This window comes from Manacus candei, unplaced genomic scaffold, assembly GCF_025592945.1.
Source record: "Manacus candei isolate 608988 ecotype Guabito, Panama unplaced genomic scaffold, ASM2559294v1 h1tg000050l, whole genome shotgun sequence".
Classification (NCBI taxonomy): domain Eukaryota; kingdom Metazoa; phylum Chordata; class Aves; order Passeriformes; family Pipridae; genus Manacus; species Manacus candei.
In genome coordinates, this window is record NW_026138098.1 from 2,174,168 (window position 1) to 2,200,696 (window position 26,529).

Genomic DNA, 26,529 nt, shown 5'->3' on the forward strand with positions numbered 1-26,529 from the left:
ACAAATATTTGACAACAGAAGACAAACCAACTGAGTGTCCTCAAAGGAAGGTGACATGTCCTTTGTCACCACCACCAGTTTAGTAAGGAGATTTCACCACTGAGCTTTGTTTCCTGAGAGAGAGTGACCTTTTATAAAATCCAGAATATAAGTACTTGACCAAGCTTTGTCTTGAAAATTAGTGCAATCAGGCATACAAGGGAGAAAGATCTGATTTAAGTAACACCAACACTTTAAAAGCTCTCTCCAATGCCAGTCACACACCTGTGTTTCCTGGGCTTCAGTCATACTCCTTGCACCAAATCTAGCACTGGTGTATTTATCTGTAGATGAGGTTAAGATGGAAGCTTGTGCCTCTGTTTTCTTCCACAAACACAGACAATAAAAGTTTTACTACATGGTAGTTAATTCAGAGTTCAAAGCTTCCATTTTATGCATAGTGCATATATTAAGCAGATAGGTTTAATAAAGCCTCTCTGGCATTAATTCTCTAGCAATAATCATGTAGTAAAGTGAATTGGATCCCCACTGCAATGCAATGATGGCTGGTTTGTAACTGCGCAGTATTAATAGCTATGAACACTTTCCTGAAGGATATGCCTTCAAAGGCCCCAAGAAAGCAGATAATTAAATATATTTAAGTGTGAATTAGTTTGCTGCATTTCATAACTCAAGGCTGAAACTCCTTTGCAGTAAAGATGTTCAGGATCCAGTCTCTCCATGCAGAGGAAGTTAAATGAACTCTGTGCAAAGGCAGGCTAAGGCAATACAAGGATTAGGGTGGTTCAGAGCCTGCCATTGGGAGGAAGGGAAGATGGATTGGAGGAAACACAGGAATAAATTAATGCCATGGTTGTTTTGCTGACTTTCTCCCATCACAGCAATTTGAGGTCATAAGTACAACCTCTGCCCATTTGTTGAGCTGGACCCAGCTCTGGGAATGGACAGTGAACCATTGACATAATTGGGCCATAATATTGGGCAGAATCTGACCAAGTGACACAGGAGTGACCTGCTGGGGTTATCTGCATTAACAGTGAGAAACAGGGTTTAAAATGGCACAGATGTCTGAAGGGTGGACAGCCTGTAGAATGCGTTCAAACGTTGTTAATCCTTCATGCAAAGATAAAGTAAATGGGCCGGGCTCGGTGCCAGCACGGGTGGTCTGGTGCGTAATTGCCCCTGGTACGGCAGGATAAGTCTTCATGAATACCTGATGTTACCTGTGCGCGGTGTGCTCCCTCCCCCCAGCCCCGTGTAATTTTTGTTTCTCCATCTTTTCGGAGCGCAGGGCTTCAGCAGGAGTCCGCGATGAAGAGCGGACCGCCTGCCCAGCCCGCCACCGGAGCCGGGCTGGAACCCGGCTGTGCCGTGGGAGGCGATGGGCACCGATGGGCGACGGGTTAATGGCTCTCCAGCTAAGGATGGGCGAGTGCTGCGCTAAACGGGGCAGGGAAAAGCGCTCCCTGCGCCCCACCGAGCTGCTTCCCGGCGTTAGGCGGGCACGGAGCCCGCAGTGCCCCCGCCGAGGGCATCGCAAAGGAGCCCCGAGGGGCGGGCGGGACGGCGCGGCTCCGGCTCCGGCTCCGGCTCCGGCTCCGGCTCCGCAGCGCCGCGGGGGCGGGGAAAGGGAGGAGGGGAGGGGAAATCCCCAGGATCCCCGGCCCCCGCACGGGGGAACACGGCGTTAGAGCCCGGGACCCTCCCCCGGTGCGGGCGCTCGGCAGTGCCCGCCCCGCACAGCGCGGCAGCCGCGGGATGGCGGGGCCGGGGCTGCGCCCGGCGGGGCTCTGCCTCTGCTTCTCCCTCTCCCTCTGGCTCTGCCTCGGGCTCTGCGCGGCCCCTCGGGGCACCGGGAGGGCGGCGTGAGGCGGCACAGCTGCCCCGGTGCCCCCGTCGCCGGGCGGGGGATGAGAGGCGGCGCCGCGGGGGCTGCGGGAGCGCGCCGGGACCCACCATGCGGGAGCTGGCGATCGAGATCGGCATACGGGTGCTGCTCTTCGGGGTCTTCGTGTGAGTACCCGCAGCAACTTCGCTCCGCTGCCGCGCGGTGCCCGGGTCCCTCCTCGCAGCGGGGCGGGATGTGGGGCTGGGATGCCGTCCCGCATCCCGCATCTCCTGCATCCCGCAGCCCCTGCATCCCCTGACCAGCGCCGCCCCGGGGGGCTCAGATGCTCAGGCGGACCCCGCGGGGGATGCCCGAGCGAGGGGCAGCTGCCACCCTTCTCCTCCCCGCGGTGCGGGGGGTTTGGAATATTGCAGCCGGGAGCTCTCTCCGCCCCTCGGGGTTTTGCCGGAGACAAGCGTGCAAAAAAACCCCAAAACACCGCGACCCCCCAACGTGCTGCGGGTTTGGTTCGGGGGGTTGTGGTTTGCGCTGTGAGGTCTCAGCTGGCTCGGCGGTAAATGCACCCCAAAAGCTGGCTGGGGAAGCAGTGGGAGCCCCGCGCTGGGAACCCTGTGCCGGGGAGCTGCAGGGCTGGGGCTGGGGCTGAGCGAGGAGCTCGGGCTGAACGGGAGATGATGGAACGTGGCTGGCTGGCTCTGGGAATGCTTATCCGCGCGCTGGTGTGTGGGGAGGAAAGTCAGGGAGATCTGGGTGCCGAATGATGTGCAGCTATCGCTGCAGGAACGCTCTCTGCCTTTTTCAGCAGAAAGCAGTTCCGTGCTGTTTTGCCGGGTGTACTTCAGGCAGGCTCCCCCCTTGCCTTTCAGAGCGGTGCCCGCTTCTTTCTCTCAGGCAGTTTGTGTTCTGCGTGCATTTGAGCAAAGAAAAGTTCCTCTCTGTGTAAGTTCGCATGTCCGTTGCTTAATGTTTAAAGGTGAGCGTTGTCAGTCTTTGTGGCCTCTCAGAAGTATCACGGAAATCAGATTTTGTTGTTTGCTTGTTTGTTTTCTTAACGATGGGGGCTGTTGGTCACAGCTGCAGGCGATATATCTGTTAAGCTGTGGGACTGATTTACAGCTGGGGAATCTGAATGCTTTGATGCGAGTCCTTTCTGAACCTCTCATGGTTAATTAAGAACTTGCCCAATTTACTGGTGCTTGATTTTTTCCTCAGTGCTCATTTCTCTGGAATATTGGTGGTAATCCTTTGATTTACAACATGTTTCGTTAAGTGGAATCATCTTCGTTTTAGGGGTAAATTTTGATACCCTGAAAATCCTGTAAGGTACCTTTGATATCTGTCAGTTCAGTTGCATCTTACTTTGAAAGGAGACCTGTTCCTCTCAACAGAACTCCTTTCTGGAACACATGGACTTACAGGGTGAGCCAAGACCTCAGGATCTGATGCTACATCAGAACCTTTCTCTTCATTATGATTGTGTGTGTAATTCATCACCTGAACCATCACAGTAATGCTTATTACTATGATGTGTAAGTCATATCCCATCTGAAGGATCCTTTCTTGGTTATGCTTCTCTTCTGTCTTTATTTCCTCTCTAAAAGGTTCTGTACTTCTCACTGCTCTTTATGCTGTGGTTCTAAAATGCATTGAAGGGTAGCTGATGGAAAAGCTTTTGGTAGAGTCACCAAGAATGGCAAATGCCTATGGAAAAACCTCCAGCATTTTTATGTAGCTCAGCTCTTCCTCCTTGGAATTCTGGGGAATAATTCTGATGTTTCAGTAGGTCATTCAGAGCATTCATTAAAAGCACTAAGCACTGTAGTATTCTAAATTCAGGTTGGTGTTTAGTTCCATGAAGAACTTCACTTTATTTGCTTGCGATGGTTCCGAGAATATAATCTCTAGTACACAAAAAAAAAATAGCTTTATAATTCAGATAATCTTAACACTCAAGTAATCTTTTGCTGTTGAAATAATACTCAGTAGTTCTCTCAGTTTTCTTGAGTGGCAGTTACTCACGTTTTGAAACTATTATGTTACAGAGGTTTAAAAATGGTATTTCCTGTGGCTTTATACACAGCCAGTGCAAGGATTTTTATGGAGCACTGAGTTCAGTGAAATATCTTTTCAAGAATGAACTTTTACTGGTGAATTTGGAAGCCCTGGGACTGGAATCCAGGCAGCAGCTCTCTGAGCTGTACTGCAGAAGAGATTTCTAGGAATGGAAAGGCTGCACATTTTCCACCTCCCTTGGAAAGGAATGCCATTAACATAAATGAGTGGAGGTTGGTCTGAGCTCATCCCTGTTGTGATTGCCAGCTGGGACACGGATATTTGTCCACGAGGACCTGGACAGAAGAGAATTAGCTCATTCTGATAAAGTGTTGATGACTTTGGGCCCTTACCAACCTTTGTGGTGTTAGAAGGCTGACCTTGAAGGTAATGGTTCCACATCCATCTGACAGTCGTGAACCATCTGTGCCTCCCAGATGTCTTTTAGCTTCAGCCTAACAATTCATATAACTCAGAGTAAGATACTGGCATGTTTTGTACCATAGAATGCAAAAGAATCAAGGTGCATATTCCATGTTGTAGCCTTGCTTGGTGATAAATGTCCTTCCATAAAAATGGAGGTGTGGAAACTCTGTTGCTGATTGCTGAAATGGAATGTATTGCCAATTGGGATGTGTTTTACAGCAACAACAACCATGTTTTCTATACTAAAGACTGGCCTTTTTTTTTCCTCCAGTTGCCACAATTACCAACTTTAATCCTTCCACCAAGGGCAGAAACCTATACTTATGATTTAAGATATCTTTCATCGTGCAAATGAACAGCCATAGAAGTACCACACGCTTTTGATGGCTGTGTGTTGATTGGGTTGAATTCTACAGACGTTTAGGGAGGATAATGATAACAACTGAGTCGGTTCTAGACGTGTTCTTGGCAGTTGCTAAGTGTTCACTTAGCTGTTAAAGACCGGATTAGGCATTGAAATTTAGCAACTCGGGCTTCTGTGCATTTAGAGAGATCTGTGCTGAAGGGCATTTTAGCCCTCAGGATTTACTGGTATTGAAGGAGGGATTAGTTAGGAGAGATGTATTAGAAGAACTACAGCTGCCTGAAATTGAGAAGCAGGAGTTAAACAAAACTCCTGCCCCAAACAACAAACACCCAAAACCCAAACACAAGTGGCTGCAGTCAAAAATATGCTTAATGCACACTTGACTGGGGAGGTAAATATGTAATTGGTTGAGTACCTTCAGCAAAATAGCTCTCAAGGTACACCTTACAAGCTGCGAGGAGAGATTTCTGTTCTGCCTCACGGTTTTTCCCAATTCCTTAACATTAAAAAATAATTTTAAGTTTACAAAATATGTAGCCTTGCACCTTTGACTGGGCTGAAGTGATTTGATGGAAGGTGGATGATTTGCTACTTTCTAGGTGAAGAAAATTCTGATCCTATAATTTGACCATTATGTTGTTATTTGAAACTGCATAACGGAATATTTTTCAATGAAACCTTGGCTTTAATCAATTCTCACTTCATATTTTTGTTTAGGTTTTTGTTTGTCAATAACTATATGTGAGTACAGAACTGAATTTTTTTTTAGAAGTGAAATTTTTGACGTAAAGTTTCAGAAGTAGAAATGGTCTATTGTTTAATATAATAACTATGAGGATGTACTCTGTTTACGGAAAATATCCAGTGCTAATTTGAAGAATGATTGAATTTGAGTCTTGCATCTCTGTTTTCTTAATTTCTGTACTTATTTCTATGACCTGGAGCATCTTAAGATGCTTGATTAATGCTAAAACATGGTAAAAGTGGCCAATCTTTCATCTGATCCACGTGCCCAGTGGCATTTGTCACTTAGAGGATGATTGAGGGAAGCAAATTGTTTTGACTGACTTGGTGTTTTTTTTAAGATAAGCCAGTTGTAAAAGGATTTGTGAGCAAGTCTGGTATTTTTACACAGGAGTGATGCCCTTAAAACAATGTTTTTTTATCTGTCCTCAAAAGAATTCAATGAGTGGTAGCTCAGAGTGAGCCTGAGGGATGTCTTTGTTTCTTAGCAAAATACACGATGGTCTCTTTTAGGTATCTCTTGCAAGGAAAACTTTGTGCATCTGTTTGAAAAGTTTTAGAAGGCCACACCATTGTCTCTTGGTAGGAAGCTGGAATTTGGGTGTGCTGTGGTATATTTAACCCAATGACTTGTCAACCTCATATTGCTGATGTTTTGAGAGCTAATTGATTAAAAAGACAGTGTTTCAGGGATTTCTTCACCCAACCTCGAGCTCTTCAGGGCATGTGATGTGACTAAAATATGAATGTCATTTAGAGTAATTGGATATCTTCCCTACAGCACAGTCTCATTAGCAGCCTCCCTTGGGAATAAATGTTTATCTGCAGGTAAACACATGTATACATCACACACATGTGAGTTTGCAGGATTGACTGATGCTGACATGTTCTGTGTGTGGGCCATGGTCAGATTCTGGTGTAAGTAAATAAAAACCGTTTCTCTGCATGTTTACAGTGTTAAGATTTTAATCAAGTTATGAATATGCATGAAATAATTTAGCATGGAAAGTTCTTTTAGGTAGCTCTCTTTGTCCTGGAGTGGTGATCTGGATATTGTGGATACGTTGCCCTTATAAATGACACTAAATATTGTCTTGTTAACACAGACAGAAAATCAATCACCTGAGGAAATTCTACAATGCTGCAGTTTGGCTTTGCTCTTCTCACAGACTGTGCTTGCCTTTTCTCTCTCATGTTGACTGGATGTTTGGAGGATAGACTGAGCTGAGAATCATGAGGAGCTGGAGATCTGTAGGGAACACACACAAAATAGACTGAGAAGAAATCACCAGTCTGAGACATTCAGATTTATTACCTCACTCTGACTCAAACCCTGCAAAATTACACAAATCAGTTGGACCAGGAATTGAAAGCACCTTTTAAGCCTGGGCTCTATAGCTGAAGGTTTCCAAGTGAAGTAGGTGTTTGGCCACCTGAGCTGCTTGGTCTTTTTGTGTCCTACCTTCTCAATTTGAATATCTGATAATTCTGACCTGGTTTGGAACCTGAGTTTTGGCTTCTGATCCAAACAGTTTTGGACTTCATTTCTGTGTACCCTAATTTCTCACCAAGAAAGTGAGAGTAATACTTCTTTTGCTCACCCTTCCTTCACTTAATTGATAAATTCTGTGTTGGGAGGTAGCCAATGTCCTTGAACAACTTCAGAGCTTTTTCAGTGTTGGTTTTGTGGGAAATATTCCTCTTTTTAAATTTAGAAAGATGGCATAAACTCAAGGAACAAAGAAACAAGGAAGAATTTATTCAACGCATTGGGTCTTTCTCACACCAAGTTTCTGGGGAAAGAGACACTTTTAGTTTAATTTCCATACATTTTATAGTTTCACAAAATCCCCACCCTTTTCAGATAAGTTTGATATATTCATTTCTGCCTAAAAAGGTTTCTTTTCTCTGAAAAGGGGCTTTCCCTTCTTTCCATTGGCCGCTGGACATCCTCTGTCAAAAATTATGGACCTTCCTTTGTTCTTAGCTGAAAGAGAGAAAACCCCCTGTGTACAAAATTCTCACATGGCCCCGAAAGATTTTAATTTTTAGGAATTTTTATATTTCTTTTACCTGGCCAAAAAAGTCCCTGACACCCAGTCCCAGTCTGGGACTTGAATTTCTTACAACTTCGCGATACACTTATAAAAATAATATTTTTATTTCTCATATTTCATAGCTAGTAATGATAATAAGAAATGAGAACACTAAGATGTTTGCTAACCTGTTTCAAAATAGGTGCACTGTTGTAAACCATAATTGACATGTTAAAATGAGGGAAAGATTCAGTTTTGTGGCACAGGTTGAAGTCTAGTTCACTGACTAGGGTTAACAAACAGTTAAGGGAAAGACCTGCTATAAAAAAAGACAGCCTCTTTGGTGCTCAGGATCTGAGAACACATATCAAAGGTTGCATATTGAGCTCCAGTGGCAAGCAACAGACTTGTTCCAGTGCTCAGCAGAGTCTGTGGTACCTTTGAAGTGATGGGAGAGTCAGACATGGAGCTCCTGAATGTAGCTGATATATCACAGAGTAACCTGAATTTTAACTGTGCTCAGCACTGTGTCCTTGACAGGTTACTGTAAAAACAAAAGGCCCTAAGTATTTATTCTACCTGGTGTAATATATGAAGCACCCAACCAAAGAACCCTGTGCCTGCCCTGATGTGGGAGGCAGATTTGCTGGCAGGACTTGTGACCCTCCTGGGGCAGCTCATGGAGAACTGCAGCCCTGGGCAAGGACTCATGGAGAGTTCATGGAGAACTGGCCCTGGGAGAGGGACCTCAGCATGGAGCAGGGAAGGAGTGTGAGGAGGAAGGAACTGCTGAGCCAACATGGGATGATGTGATCACAGCCCTCGTTCCCCACCGGAGGCGAGGAGGGAGAGAAAATCAGAGTAAAGCTGGGAGAAGGTAGGGAGGGGGGGGAAGGTATTTTGAGATTTAGATTTTATTTTCTCGTTTTTCTGCTGTGATTAGACTGGTTTCCCCCCCCTCAAGGCTATTTTGCCCAGGGTGGTAACTGTGGAATGATCTCCATCTGTTCTCATCTCCATCCAAGAGCCTTTGGATGTATTTTCTCTCCCCCATCCAGCTGAGGAGGGGAGGGATGAAGTGGCTCTGGTGGGTACTTGGCATCCACTCAGGGTCAACCTGGTGTTCAGATACTTGGTGTTCCACTTTGTCAAAGCTTCTGTTTCCATCATTTTCATATTGTATTTATTAGGGTATGATTTTACTGACTTTGCTAACAGTTATTCAGGAGAAAATATGCTTGTCTTTTTGTGCAGATTTTGGTCAGTGCAGAGATAAACTGTTTTTACAGACTGTTGTATCAATACTTTCAGATTGTGGAACAAATTTATTTCATTTGTCTTCCCCGAGTCCCGTGGGAGGGGGGGAAGGGAAGCTGGAAGGGGATTTAATGGCAGGAATTCTAATTGTCCTGCTAATAGGCTGGGATCTCCATGGCTAAACTCACAGCTGAATACACGCTAAAAAAGGATGTTATTGTAAATGCCAAAGCATCTGCTCCAGAGTTTTTGAGGAGTAAATGGTGACTTTGTGTCTCTTCTTGTTGAATCCTATTTACTCACAGACTTTGACATGTGTATTTATTTGCTTCTAGCCCGACTGAGGGTGTTTTATAGTGAGACTGCTACTGAGACTGATGGGGCTCTCATAGGGGAAATTTTTCTTTAATAAATTGATTTTTATATACTTTGACCTAAGCACAGTCAAGATAGGACACAACTGTGTTTCTGATGGGAAAGACTTTTAATACAGGTATGATCTTTTTGCTGAGAATGCACTCATCTGGCACAGTAAATCAAGATCTTTATGGTCTCCCAGTCTGTCACTGACTTTGAAAAGTGAGTACTTGGAAAGAGCTGACAGAATTCTTGATGCTAAAAGTGGATCAAGGATTATATTTAGTGTGTCTTGTAACTTTTTTTGCGCAGTAAGGGCCGTGCTGACACTGAACAGGGGAGGCTTGAGTGCCACATCCATATTGGCAAGGATTAAAGGACAAAGTCTGAAAGCTCTGCAAGAAACTCTGTCAAGGATTGAGATGATTCTGTAAAAAAGAAAAATAGATTAAGACTATTTCTCTGTTGAAAATCAGATTGCTGCCATCACTGGGTATTGCATTTGTTTGTTTCTCTGCATTACAAAACAGTTTTACCATCCAAATGGCTAAATATTTTCCCTGTTAAAATACCACTGACTTCTAATTAAAAGTGCCTATAGATAAAATGCATAAGTGGAAATTGTTTTGCTGTAGGGTAGAGTAAGAGGGTTGACAACTGGTGTTTTCATAGTAAGTGGATGATTAAGATTAATTATGTATGTGAATTCCAGAGAGCTGGGGGGGAGTGAGGGAGATGGTAAGAGTGGTGTAGAAAACATGTTTTTCTGAGAAAATGTGGAAATAATTGAGCTGATTAATCTAGAAATCTGAGGGGACGTGGCAGTAATTTTCACATGTAAGCAGCTCCATAAAGATGTGTGAAGAAGACAAGCTGGGAATTGCACAGAAAGAAAAGATTTTTAAAATTGTAACAAGGGAAACTTGGTCTGAACGTGGGGAAATACCAACTAATTGTGAGGACTCCAGTGCTGTGATAGAGTGCCTGAGGCACGTGTAGAATCCTCCACCAATGGAAATTTTAAAAAGCAAGTTACACTGAAGTGTCTTGAGTGTATTTTACACCAGGTTTTGCTTTGTTGTGAGGAGACAAGACTGGGTGGTCTTGTAAAAAAAAATCAGCTTAGTGGCCTGAGGTTTATACTGCCTGAAACTTTCCCAGTGTGCAGGGAAAAGTTTAAAGACATTATAGCAAAATGTCTTGATTTTTGACTCGTCATGATGGGCAGAGGAGGAAACAGCAGCACCAATATGAAGTTATTTGGAGAAAACTTCAGCAAACACTGAACAGAAGCTGAGTGATGCCAGAGTCTGTGTGCTAAATATTCTGCATTGATGAGACTGGGGGGAAAATGAAATCCTAGATTAGGTGAAATGTTTTACTCTGCAGTCTTGGCAGGTCAACATTTTACCCTGTATAGAGTGCAGAGTTTTTCTGCTTCTTCAGGGTGTGTGATGGAGGTGTAAATGATATAATGGAGGTGCAAATGATAGCTCAGAAATAGTTCAGTTCTGAAGGATTTGTGGCCTGTGTGGTGAGAGCCTGGCAAGTGGCAAACAACAGAGGAGAGGATCATTTGATATAAAGTGTTATATTTTCATTAGCTGCCAATTTTCACTAATGGGAGAGCAGGTCTAATAGCCTGTCTGTGCTCTCACAGCCTGCAGAGAGAACATTAATAGTTTCCTTCATCTGCTGTCCAAGGTGCTTTCCAGGAGTGTAACTGTTGTTATTGGACTTCAGTGAGTGCTACAAAATGCAAAAAGTGATGTTCTTATTCCCCATAATTATAATTTACTATTTTTTTAAATAATTACTAATACTCTGGAACATTTAGTACTCATACAAGTTCTTTTTGGGTTGAGTGATTTTAATATAGTTGGATTTGATTGTGAATATAATTAAGCAGATCATGGTTTTTTTTATCCCAACAGTAAAAGGAACTCATTGCCCACAGCAACTGTGAAGGAAAAACTGGAACAAACTTGTAAATTTGTATTACATTTACTAAATAACTTGGCCAAAAAAAGTGTCTCGGAATTAATACCGAAGTGTTTTATTTTAAAATGCATTTTTTTATTTAAGCAAGTTGAATGGATGCCCAAACAAAATATTTCATTTCAGTTTGGGTTAAGATGCTATGCTTATGTTTGAACAACAATGAATGTTTTAATTTCACACAAAGAAACTCTTGCTGGAGCCTTCTAGACTGGGCCTCAGTATTTCTCCTCTCTCCTGCTTCCTTATGAGCTCCTGAATTTTTAATCCAAAAAAATGGTCTGAAAATGTGTTTGGTCACCTTTTTTTGGACAATTTTTTTGATACTACTTAATCCTCCCTTTTATTGAGATTGCATCCCTCGGGTGTTGGTTCATTATTCAGATATGTGCTTAGTTGATTGAAGCCTGTAATATGAATTCTGGTTTTCATTTTAAGATCATGTACAGCTGCCAGCTTTGACACTTCTAACAGCTACACCAGTGTTCCTATACTGAACATTTGCTTTCCTTCTGCTTTCTCCTCCCCAAACACACATTAAAATGGCTTTTGTGGAATATTTTGTATCGTAGAGTATATTTAATAAAAACAGAGCCCAGAGGCAACAACTGATACCATAAATCACGTTTTTTATTAACTAAAATGAGAGATAATGCAACGAAAGCAGGAACCAATAGTCTTCACTTTGTTGGTACCTGTTATTTGTGTAAAACTCTGTGTTACAGCACTGCAGCTGTGCTGGGTTACCTAAGTTCTGCACCCTGACACAGTGAGGAGCAGCTCTGACCTGTTTGCCTTGTGCCTGGAGTGCCCCAGTGCTCCCTGTGAGCAGGGGTCACAAGGGCTGAGCTGCTTTTTCACCTCAGGAGCGGCCAAACGCCAAACCAAAGATGGTTTTTGTTTCAGAAGGGTTTCTTTGATGTTCTGCTGACCGGAAAGCAAAGATCACCTTCAATCTCAGGTCACAGAAAGTTTCAAAAGTTAAAACCAAGCCAAAATATGTGACTTTGAGTCATTTTGCAGTGATTTTTTTTTTCCTGTTTCAGTATAGCCACCCTTGGTTCCTGCTCCTCTGTTCAAAGCTGCAATGCAGCATGACCAGCTCTCCCCTCTTTCCTTCCTTTCACCTTGCTCATTCCCAAATATTCCTCTTCTTTCAGGAAGATAAGATGGTGGAAAGGTGTATCTAAACGAGTTAAGTAGTTTCCTGCCTGGAAAGCCATTTTTAATCCCACTGAATGTGAGAGTTTTCTAAAGTCAGTCACCTCACAGTGGCAATAAGGATGCTCAGTGATATTTAGTGTTACTTGCTTTCAAAGTGCTCAGCCCCTAAGCAAGGAGAACATATGGATTGGAAGGTTAGGGATTCTTTCAGGTGCACAAACTCCTTGTTCTTGGGCTGTTCATGCATGCTCAGATAGTCCTTTCCCTTTCCTCTTAGCTTTAAATTATGTCACAAGAAAGAAATTGTTTACTTAGAGGGAGTTCAAATGCCAGAGCTTGAGAAAACAGTAGAAATACAATTTAAGTGCTACTAAGAAAACTAACATTAGGTTCTAAAACTCCAGGCTGTTCTTTGTTTTTCAGCTTTTCAAAAGACTGTTCATTCACTATTTCATACAGGTATTCTGAGGACATATGAAATAACATAGAAATGAGATATATAAGCTGCAGGACTCCTGTTGTGAATCTATATTGGTTTTAGTTCAAGATCTGAGCTTTCAGCTGAACCAGGACTCCTCAGCTGTTGCCTCCTTGCTGATTCTTGCAGCTCATATTGTTTCTTGAATTCAGAAGGCACAAGAAGGAAGATAAAATCTGAGCAGAAGTTTTGGGTCAGGTTTTAACCTGTTTCTGTTCATGTAGGGATTCAATGTGGGTACCTGTGGCACAAGTCAGGTGCTGTAGCAGATTTAGGAACAGTAATTCAGAGACCCTGACTGGCACAGACTCTGGTTAAACACATCCTGGTTGAAAAACCTGTCTTGCATCATGGTTGGTTTTGTTGGAGCAGTAATAGCACAGGTCACCCTGACTGGGGTCAGAGTAAAAAGAGTGGCCATTGATCTTTGGGAGAGCTCATACCCTGATATATGTCTGTAAAATCAATGGGTGTGTGAGGCAAATCTGGGAAACCTGCTAGTGAAGGTGAAGAAAAATACTAAAAAAACCCTTTTTCAGCACAGCTGGGAAGTATGACTGCTGTGGTAATATCTGCATTTGTAAAACTGCATCAGAATTTATTTTCAATCCCTTCTTAATCAAAATGATTTCTCATATATCTGAAGGGCTAACGTGGGCATATGTGCTAATTAAATGTCACACTGCAATTGGTAGCTAATTTAAAATATTCAGATATATTTTCCATCGAGTCATAGTGACTCATCTGAAGCCAAACCTGCCCTCAAGAACCAGTCATCTACTTGCCAGTGATCTTAAATAAGAAAACCAAAACAATTGCTCTTCCCCTTTGTCTTTATCAGTCCCAGGATTTAATTCCATTGACATTTGGCTCCTCTCTGGATAAAAGTGCACCCACTGAATTAAAAGTGGGGGAAAGCTGTATACTTTCAGATCAGAGTATCAAATGTTATAGAAAGTGGTATAAAGATTTTGGTTTTGGCTTCTCAAAAGTAGAGGAGTTATAAAAGATCTATGAACTTGCCCTGTTCCCACAGGTGTACTGGGCACTGAATAGGGACTGAATGAAAAATGCCTCCTGCAACCTTTTTTCTTGCCAAGACTCCTCCCAGCCTTTATAAATACTTGTACCTACAGACAAATTAAAAGAGGCATCAGATCTCATTTCTGTGGCAATAAAAACGCTTCTGAATTTTCTTTTTTGGGTGTTCCTGCTGGATATTAACTACTCTGTATCCTGCAGGACACTCAAACCCCATAAAGCTTTATATCAGGATTGTACATTGTTAATCAGAAATAGTAGGTATATACACTGCATGGCATTGTACTGGGAAACAAGTTTTTGACTGTTAAGAAGGTAGAGATAATTTATTGATGCAGCTGCTTCCATGTCAGTGTGAGTGTACATTCCTTAATTGATTTTAGTGCAGCTAAAATGATGTTTGCAATAGCACATTTCCATAAAAGCCTATGAAGAATAAAACTGATAAAACATTGGTTTCTGTTCTGATGTACACACTTCGTTTGCATTCAGCATCTGTTGCAATATAAATTCGAATATATTTTTTAAATAACTCTTTTCTTTGATTTCTGTGGAGCTCTTCTGTTAAAGCTCTTCCTTTCCTACCAGAATGTTTGCCAGCCAGCAGGGTGTACTTGGCATCTCTAAGTACCAGGCCAGAGCAAACTGGAGCATTAGGAGTCTTGCTTTGCTACTGGCACTGACACTTCCTGCTGGAATGGTTTTCCCTACCTTTGGGAAACAGTGGCAGAAAACATCAAATCTCTTGATACCCAGTGTTGTGCCTTAACCACAGGGAAAGTTTCTTCTATCCAACTAAAGTTTATGTTGTTGAAGTTATATTTTTAATTCATGGTAGCTTCTTCCTTGGTGAAACTGCACTTCTTCATTAATAATTGAGTCTTGGCCCTATTTTTGTACCCCTTCTTGATGGCTGAGGAGCTGTGGATTTCCCAGATTACTTTAGATATTAAATGTCTCACATCTCTTTCCTTAAGGTAACCTCTGAGCTGGCACAAAGCTGTCTCATTGTGCTGATGTGCACAGACAGCAGCATTGCAGAACCTGAACTCCTCCAGCTCCGTGGGGAGCAGGATGATGGGGACAAACCACAGGCATTGTTATCTCACCTCATCACTCTCCTCTCTGCTTCAGTTCTGTGAATTCTGCATTCCAGCCACACACCACTTCAAGCTTTTCATATTTTGTCTGTCTTGGCAGGAGTTTGTGAAATAACCACCAAGAAGTTACATTTTTTTTTTCTTTAATATTACCTCTAGGGAATAAACAAGCCTAGGTTTTCTCATGGCATGGAAATAAGTTGTTCTCTCCAGGTATATCAGACAGCATGACATGAAGGCATTTTCCACTCTAAGCATGTTTCAGAATGGGTAAGCTGCAGTCCTGGATTTAAATGTGAGCAAAGAGGATGTGGATAAACTGTGTTCAATGCAGTGTACACAGCTGATGTGTGTTTAGGTTCTGTTTAGCCTAAATCACTTGTGGGAAACCCCTAAAGCAAATTCTGGCTTTGAGGATATAATTTTCTTATCTTCTCAGCTGTGGTGCCTGATGATGTGTTGTGTTTTATGGCTCTTCCTTCAAAAGTTTGGGGCTGTGAATCTGTTGTGTGAGAATCCCTCACTGAGTTCTGTGTTGTGTAAATACACTGTAAATAGGCCAAGCAACACAGAGCCCTGCTGACAACTCCAGCACCCCTGACACTGCTCACAACCACGCAGTTTTCGTGTCAGAACAACCTGTTGCACAATTTAACACGGCAGGTACACCATATATATATATATATATATAAACTTAATTATTTCTTCTGCAGTAAAATAATATATTACATTAGATTAAGTTTCTCCTTTCTTTCAAAAAGAGTCCAAGAAGAAAGGAGAAGTAATCCTTTTTTTTACTTTCAAACTATAGTTCTTCTAAATTAATTTCTTGTGGCACTGTTAAATATCTCTTATCTTGTCTTTATCCCCTGTTTTTACTTCTTGGAAATCCCGGCTCCCTCGAGTTCATGTTCCTTCTCTTCTTACCATCCCATATGTACTGCTCTGTCCTCTCAGGGATTGTCACTTGGGAAAAGCCTTGTCTGCAAGGGACAAAGTAAAAGGCAAAAATTCCCTGTTCCCACTCTCCCCCTGCCCACCAGCTGAGGGCTGTGCTGCTGAGGGCCAGGCAGTGGTCAAGATATTTATGTAATGTTTGATTCATGCACTTACCAGTGAATGGTTTCATAAAAAATCCCCCCCAAAAAGTATTATTAGTCCATATTATCACAAAACTTCCATGCACTTTTACCTGGGTCTGGCTGTGATGTGGTGCTTGCATGAAATGATCTTAAAAGGGCTCCGTGCTGTTAAATGGAAATGAAGCTAATGAACCTGGGATTTGTCCAAAGCAACTGCAGAGACTCAGGCACCTGCTGCTCAGGGATGTTTTTAATGGAATTAGGGCTCCTGTTTCCCTTAGCTTGCTTTGAAAGTCACAGTTAAAGGCTCTTGAAGTTCATGGAAGTCCTTTTATGCCCGAAACATAAATATCATCAGGCTGAAGTGTTCAAAATCGTGCCTGTTAAACTGTTAAAAGTGTTGGACAAATAGGTAAATCTGAAGAAAATCTCAGGCCAAAAACCTAAGACTAATTCTTTATGTACTAATACAAAGTAAGTTGTTTTTTTTTGCCCACCTGCTACCAGGGGACGTTCTGTGGCTGGGTTTGTAGTTCCAGCCATAATAGAAAATGTCTAGAAATCAGCTGTCTTTATCTGAGGAATACAATCATTTCTAGTAGGATCCAGTCATTTAAACAAGCTTGTGCTGGCTCAGGAGTAGTGATAGACTGTGCTTTGGGTTGGGATGAAGGAACATAAATCACCAAGTGTCAGGCAGCTCAGAAACCAGTGTGTCCTCATGACTGTTTAATAGAGTACAAGGGGAATTGCCTTCAAGCTACTGAAATCTCATATCCAGTCACCCATTGGTGAAGCTTTAAAAAAGAAGAGAATTGTTCTCTTATGAGTCTTGGCATAAAAATTTAATTAGCTGTTGAGCTCTTTCAGAAGATAAAAAAAAAAAAGTGATTTCTTTTTATACAGTCACTTTGCTTTAACTGTTTACTTTCTATTTCTGTGTTGTTCACACAGATGGGATCTGCAGCCTTCTGCATCTATTTTTTTTCTCTCCTTCAATAGTGATTTTGAAATTATTTTACCCATTTTCAGGATTTTTTTTTTTTTCATTTGTTTCAGCATATTTGAACACTGTTCTTGGAAGACATTCAGAACAAAAGCCGAAGAGATAAATGAATACATAATCAGATTTATATATGTAGTGGATACAAAACTTGTTACATCAAATAATAATAATGATTACTGTCATTGATAGATTTGTTGAAATTACTCATTCTTTATATGAGTACGGATGAGTATGTATTAATCAGGAAATCAGTCCTCAACTGAAATCAGATATTATTTCTATTATTTATTATAGTTTCATCTCATTAGCACATCTGTTATTTTGCTCTCAAAGGCATTAAATCTTATGACAGTGCATCATACCCAGGCCTGTGACCCTGCTCAGCAACTGAACCCTTTCAACCAGCAGTTAATTGCTTCTCTATATTGCCATCAATATCTTTAAAGACTGAAACAAAAAATAATATATTTTTAGCTGAAATTTAGAAGCAAAGTTGCTTGCATGGTTTGGGATTTGACCTTTATTTTTCTAGTTGAAGAGAGAAGTGTAAAATGAATTTTTCATATATGAAGTTGTTTATTTCCTGGAACTGTTCTTTAGAAATGTCTTCCACTTTCATGTCTTGCACAAGCCATTGTTTTTTTAAACTTAAAAAAAAAATGAAGTTTTAAACTTAAAAAATTCGATTTTTCTTTCTGAAAAACACCGAAACAAAGTGTTTTGACACTTCTGAAGCTCCCCTTGCACCTTCTTTGGGGAGCGGGGTCAGACTCTGGATTTGAAGGAGCTGAGTATAACAGCAAATATTCTCCTTGCAATACCAGGCTCCTTAAGCTTCCAGGGTAATCTTGTTGTCCATGGAGGTCAGTGAAGGAAAAATAACCATTGTTACAAGTGACAAGAGCGTGTTTGACATGGTTGGTCCTCAGATTTGTTGTTTTCCTTTAGGAAAGGAAAGGAGAGGCCAGTTGGGCTTTTTTGTACTCTGTCTGGTGGGAGTCTGGCTGTCCTCAGGTGAAGGGGGTCAGAAAATCACAGGAAATTTGGGGTTGGAAGAGACCTCTAAAGGTGATCCAGTTGCAACCCCCCGTGGGCAGGAGTGTGGCTGGAAACTGGAGCTGATGCTGAGATCTGAGAGCACAGGGAGAAACAAAGAGCAGCAGGTCAGCCCTCAGAAGGGAGAAAAGGAGGATTTCCCCAGACCCAGAAGACTGAGTAAGACTGTATTTAGGAAATAGCTGACCTGGCTGGATTTGAGGACTCATCTTCACTGGGGAGAGTTGCATATATAAGTATGGTTTAATTTTACTCTGCTTTAAAAATCGCTTTGAGCTTTTTCTCCTTACAGAGTCAGTGGATGTGCCTGTTACTGGTATAAAACCTGGTATTACAGGAGAGCTTTAAAGCCCTTGGGCTTTGGAAAATTTACACTAAGAAAAGCTTTGGGCTGCTGCACTTCTGTGTTCTGGCTGGGCTCACTGGGTGAGACCAGTCTGCAGAAAACTGGTCCCTGTGTCTTCTTTCCACAGCCTTTCTTTGAGTGCCAATAAACCAGACCTGAAATGAGCAATGCAGAGCAAAGGCCAAACTTCCCAGGAAGTCTGTTATGACTTCAAAGCCTAAAAACTTAAAGAACAGTGAAGGACTGTGGAAAAAGGAGTGTGGTTTAAATGAAGTGAGACAAATTATGCAGCCATAAAAGGTTTTTGAATCTTAATACAGTCAGAGATCACAATTCCTGCTTTCCCTCTCAGTGCATGATGAAAGGTACCCACACAAATAATTTACTTTCTATCAAGCAGTGTAACCTCAACATTTTATTTTGATGCTCTTCTTTTCAAAATAATACAGTTACAAAAGCATGGGGGTTTTTGGCTTGTTTGGATGGGGTTTTTTTTTGCTTGCTTTGTAAGAGAGCTAAATGACATAGTAATGGAATTAAAACCAGTCTGTTTTGGTAGAATGAGACTTTTCTGGCATAACTAGATTCTTCTTAAGCTTGACAGCCCATTCTGTTTTAGGAGTAAGTCTCTTTTGGAGATACCCTCTAAAGTTATCTCTTCTTTCCATCAGTAGAAGGAATTGTTTGGGCTACTTCTTTATTCCTGCTTTGTGATCCTGCAAATACAACAGTCATGCTTCAAAGTCTGAATCTTGGCATTTGAAAGACATTTTGGATTTGATATCTAGTATAAAATTTCTTCAGGGTAAAAGACCTGCTACATGGATTTATCTAATCCCACAATGTTATTTGCACACTTTTCCTACCAAAAAAACCCAAACAACAAAGAAGGCAATTTATTCTCCACAGCAGTGTTTATGGAACTTCTTTAAAGTTGTGGAATATAGACTTTTAAAAGCCATTTCTGAGGGGTATATTTGTAAGGATTCTATTACTAAAAATCCATGAGGTAGGATAGCAATGTATTAATACAGACAATTCATACATATTTAACTTTGGGGGAAGTTTTAAATCAGCAGAACTCTTCTGGGGTTTTTGGTCATCATTTCCAACTGTGAAAAACTTGTGTCTTTAATTGTTGTTTTCAGTTTTACAGAGTTTTTGGATCCATTCCAGCGGGTGATCCAACCAGAAGAGATCTGGCTGTACAAAAATCCTCTGGTGCAATCAGACAACATCCCTACACGGCTCATGTTTGTAAGTACCAAAGGCTTCTTGGTCATTTGATGGCTGTAAACTTAAGTACACTTTCATTTGTTAAGCAGCAGGAAATCTTTTGGAAGCAGAGGATCTTCCTTTAATTCTAAAGACAACTATTTACCAAACCAGGGATGCCCAAAATGACAAAACGTAGCAAATCATGGGGAGTTTGTAAAAAGCAGCATTGTCAGGTGGCTGAATTTATGGCTGTTGATTTTTCAGTTTAAGAGTTAAGGTGGTTTTAGCTTAGAGGAATGCTAGAGAAATGAGTGGAGAAGCTTTTTCAGTTAGCTGGTTGGGTGACCTGACAAAACCTTGCCATGCTTTTATTAGGTTAAGTGCTTAAATTCTGAAATCCAGTTTGGTTTAGACGTGTTAGACACTGAGATACTTGACTCCAAAGAGTCCTTTTATGAGGTGACCACATATCCCAGCCTTCTAAGGCAGAGGCTGAAAGCCTGCTTTTAAATTTGCCAACATGTTGTTTATATTGAATTAAGAAGCAGCTCTATTGTGGACTTTTTCAGCCTGGATGAATGAAAATATATGTTTTTCCTGAAATTGAAAAGAGCCGTGTAAAAAAAAATAAAACAAACAAATGAAAAACAAACAAGCAAAAACAAACCTCAAATCAAACGTTAAATTGGGAAAGGCTGAATTGGATTCTGTTATTTTTCCTTATGCTGAGCATTACTTTGCTACATGATTTCTCTGATCTGTGTTTATAACTGAAGAGTTCAGGAGCCAACAGTGAATCATTGCCCAGGGTTTGCTGCAGATGGTGGAACTGTTTTTCAAACCAGTTGTGATAATCATTAGTCCATCCTCTTGTTCTCCAGGCAGTAGCCACTGGGAGGCACAATTTTGGGATATAACTGTAATACACTTCCCTGTTGAGCACTTCCCAAAGCCAGCTTTTATAAACTTCATGGTGGGTGGGACTTCCAGGCCACTCTGTGTCAGCAACTTTTGCATGGACTGTGTTCCCTTTCTGGCTCAGGTTTTAAAAATGTCAGTAACTCAGTGAACAGCTTCTGAAATTAAGAAATGGAGCTAATTTCTAGATATTTTTTTTATTTTCTAATTTATGTAATTGAAAAGAAGAAAAATCCAACTCTAGCATTGATGACAAGCTTTCATTATATAAACAATTTCTCACCACTAGTGTTGTACTCAGATATTGAAATGTATGGTTATGGCTCACCAGAACACAATCACTGTGAACTGCAGGATTAATTTATATGGTGGGAGATTTGAATTGAAATGTTGTGAATACTCCAAACCAAAACTGAACCTTGTTCTGTCTATCAGTGGATATTCCTTGTCTTGGAAAGTTTAAGGTACTGCCAACTTCCCTTGAGTGCATGGAAGTGTGTGGGAGTCCCTGTAACTTCAGCACATCTCTGACTTGCCAGGATTTATAATAAATGAGAGAGATTTTTGTCCATGTTTCACAAAAGCCAGGCAAATGTTGGAATATTTCACTGCTGGAAAAAAAACCCCAGTGCTGAAATGCAGTGAGGAGAGTATTGCTCATCAGAATGTTGCCAAATCTGTTATAGAGATGAGCCATACAGAATCTTTTTGCAAAATAAAGGAGGCTTTAGCAAGCCAAGATTTCTTTGTATGTGCATTTTGCTGCAGAATAAAAAGCACCTTCCAGCTAATGCTTTTGTGTAAGGAACAGTGATGTGCTGCAGACGTGAATAGTTCATTTCTCTCCAAAATTCACGTGCTTGTGAAATATGAGGAAGTCTGCAGTTTTGCCAGGTTTCTGAAGATTGATTGGAAAGTGGTTTGGAACAAGCTGCCACTTGAATGCTATTCTTTGTTGATATTTTCTGCTGCTCCTGCATGTTCAAAAGATTTCTAACTCCATTAAACCACCACTCTGATGTTGGCCTTGGCTATATTTCACCGTGTTTTTCAACAGTGGGATGCAGATATCTTTCTTCTTTCCTTTCCTGATTGGCAATCCTTACTTTTTAGAAAGAAATTAGCAATTCCAGGTTTTGGTTTAACTTGTTTTTTGCATTTCACTCTCTGTCTCTGAAAGCAGAAATTAAACTATTGCTGAGGATGGAGAGAAGTGAACGTTTCTGGAGCACTAACGTGGCATTGGCATCCGAGCTTGAATCTCACACACATTGGAGACAGAAGGGAATTTTGAGTAGAAATGGTGCATCTTTTTGCCAACAAAACTTGGTTTTACTTGGTATTTGCATTTAGAAACTGCCTTTCTAAATGCAGATAAGGGGAACAGACTCCAGACTGTGTTTTAATGTGTGAGGCTCACTGGGTTAGATAATATTTTGCAGATATAGGCGAGGGGCAGCTGGTGCAAGATGCAGAGCCAAAATAACAAATACAGTGCACTCTCATGTTGTTGCCTACTCAGATATTCTAAAAGCATAAATTGAGGACTGGGATTAATCTGTGTTATGAAAAGAAGATTGAGTCACACGTCTTTTGTCATACCTGTCCTCTTTGTTTTTTATTTCAATGGGGGCTCTTTAAAAAGTAAGGCACTGCTCAGCCTCAGTAAAAATAATCTTACTTAAGCCCTGGCATCCCATGTGCCATTTACAGCTTAATTTTGGCCTTGTTTTAAAAAAAAAGAACAAAACCAAACAAACCAATAATCAAGAAAACAGTAATTTTCACTCTTCTTTAAGAGAATAAATGCTTTTGAAAGACTGGGATTTATTTTTGAACAAGTGTGGTCGTGAAGAGGTTTGTAGGGTCAAGAAAGGAATGGGTTAATTTAGACTGGAACCAGCAAGAAGCATAAATACAAGTTGCCTTTCACCTCTGCAGCTGAAACTCTGAGACAGAAGGGACGATGGAAGGGCCAGTTGGGAACAAAATGGTAATTCCCATGGCAAGCTGGTAATGAAAAACTCCCTGGTGCTGTGCTTGGGACAAACTGATGTGTCTCTCTGGAGAAAGGCAATAAATACCTGCTGTGGGAGGCCAGGCTGCAGCAGACACTGCCCCAAGATGCCTTTTGGCTCCCATTTACAGTGAATCATCCCAGCCCAGACTGCTCTGTGATAACAGAGCTGCTGTTCCTGGAAACCAGGGGTGTGCTTTGATGCACAGATGCCACCTGAGGTTCCTTGGAGGAGGAATCCTGCCCTGCAGTACTGACAATAAAAGAATAAGGTTCTGCTTAAGCAGTGACTGCACTTGTAGGTGCTCAGGTGTTGTTTTTCTGCTTTGGAACAAAACCAAGCAGTTTGCTCCACATCCAGCACTTGCAAACAAAAGAATCATAAAGACACGATCTTCCCAATGCATTCAGGAATGGCAGTTAAAAACAAAAAGTAAGCTAAAGAGCATTTTAAAATGCTGGGAAGTTGGTGCTGAAGTCTGTTGTGTTGAGGAGGGTCCTGCTGAGCACACAGCCTGGATGGGCAGCAATGCTCAGCGTGGAAAAAATGGACAAGGTCTGTGTATGAATATTGTGGGCCTTATAGACTGTTACTTTTTCATTTGAGAAGCTGACACTTTAAATGCAGCTCTAGGCAATTACAAATCAATTATAACCCACGGCTATGTTGGAATTTTAATGTATCCAAAGACAAATCATCCCATTTTATTGAAGGTCAGGAGCTGGATAAAGATCATTCAGCTTCCCCGTTTAAATGGAGCTAACTGAAGCTAATTATTAATCAACTGGGATTGCTGCTCTCACCCATGGTATTTGTTATCTCTTACAGGCCATTTCGTTCCTCACACCACTCGCAGTCATCTTTGTGGTGAAAATAATCCGTCGAACAGACAAGACTGAAATTAAAGAGGCTTTCTTAGGTAAAGTATGTCCTACTTCAAAGATGGAAAATGTGTGATAGCTCTTGGAGATTGATTCCAACTGTGGAAAACCTGTCTCTGTTCCCAGCCCATTACAGTAGTTTTCTGTGCAAGCCATCTCACAAAAGCCTTTGTTTTTAGGTGTGTTTCTAGATGGACAAATTCTGTGCCTTAATTCCACAGTCCAGCTAGCAAGGGCTGGAATTTGATCAGCAAAGGCAAGTCCATCTGAGACACTGTTCAGTTGGATATTTTTCTGTCACACCCCATGTCTTACTTGCCTCTTATTTACACTTGCAGCTCTTGTAAATTAAGGTTTGACTGGAAAGTCCTGTGAGACTCAACTGCTTAGTGTAGGAATTTACCCCTCTCATTGTTTCCTTTGAGCTTCTCAGTGAATTTACTGTTACCCATTGCAAAATCTGTGATCTTGGCTCAGCTTTTCTAATTAAAAGCTGATGTTTCATCTTAAACTGCCCATGGAATTGGATATGCACTTTATCCTGGACTGTGAACTGCAATGGCTTGTTTTGGGTCCCATCTAATTACAGCTGTGGGCAGAAAATTCCAGCAGAGGAACAGGTAGACAATGGGGAGGGTAAGTCTTAAGCTATTCCAGCTAATTCTGGCTCTTCATATCCTTTGAAATATTAGTGATACGTGCCCAGATCTTTTTTACATAGATATTGCCAGAGACCAATATTGACTAAAGCACTTCCACTGGCAGAAGATACTTTGAAGCACTAAGAACTGCAAATGTTTTTGTTGGCATTATGTTTGAAATACGCATCCTTCTGAAATTCTGTTTTCCTGGCTAATTTACACTTTAATTTATTGGCCCTTACATACTAAAACCAAAGCAATACTCAGCCTTGCCTTAGCTAGATAGGATGTAAATGACATTATGTGAAAAATCTTCCTGCACAAGGCTGCATTCCCTCAGCTCCTTCTTTCTCCAGCTGCTTTAGCACAAGTGTGAAATGATCCCAGTTTTGTTTTGGCTGCTGCCACTCGTTTGTAGTAAGTTCTGAAGTGTCTTACAGTGATATTTTCCTGACAAGTCCATTCAGTAGAAAAAACCCTTCATTCATAAAATGCACACAGTCACAGTTCTGAGCTTCACCTTCCCTTGTGTAAAGAATGAAAGGAACTTGGAGTAGTTTCTCCATCACTTATTCTCACCTTTTTGTTCTAAAAACACTTTTTTTTCCTGCTGTTTTGCCTTCTGATTTGATACCCTCTCTAATGTCTAGGAGAAAACTTGCCAGCTTCCCCAGCACTCCTCTTGCTACACAGACTTGGAGGAAACACCAGCCTTGATGTTCTGTTCAGTTTGTGCCATAAGTGTGGAACTTCTTGTGGCTCATTTCTGTTCAAGTGTGCTCTGCATTAATAGGAGTCAGTATATTAATGTGTCTGGTGAAGTGAGGGTTCATTAGCTGTGGTGGAGCTTTGCTGATTTGCAGAGATCTGACAAATAATGTTCCTAATGAATGATCAGGAAGTCCCTCCAAAGGAATTTCTCTGGGCATGACATGTAGAAGAAATAAAAAAAGTTAAAAGCACATGAAAATTCTTTGCCCCTCATACAGCCATTAATGCAAAGAAGGTGGTTCAGTGCACCAGGGGTAAGGAGGAGTTAAATTCCTACATGGAGATGCCCTTCAGCCTTCCCCTGGAAGTGCCTAAATCTCTTACTGGCTGGATTATACAATGGGCAATATAAATATTTCCTAAAGGGAACAAAATGAGAGCAAATTGAATTTATCATCCTGACAGTCACACTGTCATTTGATCCCTTGATTGTCAGCATGAGGAATATGCAACAGTGCAAGTGTGGTTCAGTCAGGGGGACAATGAACAATCAAGACAAAGCTCAACAAAAAGAGTAAATTATACTGCATGTCTTCCAAAGTGTTTTTTAAAAAGGGGAATTCAGTGCTGTGACCTTGCTGGTCACATGCATTTGACTCTGTGGAAAATTTTCCCCATGCAATTACCATCAAAAACTGAGACAAAACAACTGAGGAGGGAAAAAAGAGCATGGAATTGAGTGGTCACTGTGACCAGAGGTGGAAAGAGGAAGACTTTTTTTTGACAATATGAGTGTCTCTAGGATTGAGTTGTGCTTTTATTTTTGCTGGCAGCTATTGCTGTAATCTGAGAAAACCCTTATTTTTGCTTTGACGAAGGACCTGCTTTTTTTTTTTTTTTTTACTTTAAAAATAGAATCTATAACACACATTTTTAGGATCTGTAGCATCCTCAGGCAAAGATTTTATGGGTGAGTGCTGCTGAAGTGCAGCATCTGGGGCAGCAGCCCAATGAGAAAATAGCTGATGGAGCTGTCAGAATCCAAAGTTACATTACTGTAAATGTTTTCCTGGAAATTAGAGATTTACCTGGTAACTGTTTTCCTAATGGGAAATAAAATTCAGTGGCCCTTGTTTTGTAACAGAGAGCTATGGTGAGGACTGCAAAATTAAATCAGTTTTAACCCAAAAGGAGTCTCTAGGCTAGATCCAAGTGCTCCTGAAATCTAGGCAGAGATGAGGTTCTTCAGAAAGTCTACAGACTTGGCATGCAACAACAAATAAAAAAGATGATGCAGTCCTACCTGGTAGGTAGGTTCCTGTTTATTACTCCAATTTTATTAGAAAAACTGGTTAATCCTGGGAGCAGAAGTAAGGGGAAAACATGGAAATTTTTATTCAAAACATCCACATCCTTTCTAAAGGAAAATAAAAAAGTCATCCAGTTCTAGTTTTAACCAAAAGTCAATTCTTTAGCCTGAAATTGGACTGTTTAATATATATATATGAACACACATACACATGTGTGTGTGTGTGTGTATATATATATATATATATATATATATGTTACATATACAGGAATTCTCCTTGACCCAAAGAGCCTAAGATTTCCACCTGGTAAATTACTAAACTAAAAAATTGCAACCCCCCAGTGCTTTATTCTCTGATTTTTTTCCCATTTGGTGGTTTATGCCTGTGCAAATGGCATGACAGGAGAGCTGGCTTTGTGTGGGGAAATAAGATTCCTCAAGAGTGAAAGCAGAACAAAGTAAGTCATGATTATT

General features: G+C 41.2%; 1 protein-coding gene across 3 annotated transcripts in view; it reads left to right on the forward strand.

Annotated features, from left to right (window-relative positions):
• Positions 1-1,294: 1,294 nt before the first annotated feature.
• Positions 1,295-26,529, forward strand: part of PLPP4 (phospholipid phosphatase 4) — a 51,545-nt gene continuing 26,310 nt past the window's right edge. The window contains exons 1-3 of one of the 3 annotated variants that reach the window (XM_051800423.1): positions 1,550-2,013; positions 19,508-19,616; positions 23,342-23,432. In XM_051800423.1, coding sequence (XP_051656383.1) covers positions 1,958-2,013; positions 19,508-19,616; positions 23,342-23,432 — 256 coding nt within the window. In that variant the 5' untranslated portion in view covers positions 1,550-1,957. Of the gene's footprint in view, positions 2,014-2,521; positions 2,789-19,507; positions 19,617-23,341; positions 23,433-26,529 lie in introns of those variants that run through there. The other 2 variants (XM_051800422.1, XM_051800424.1) reach the window with 2 other exon arrangements.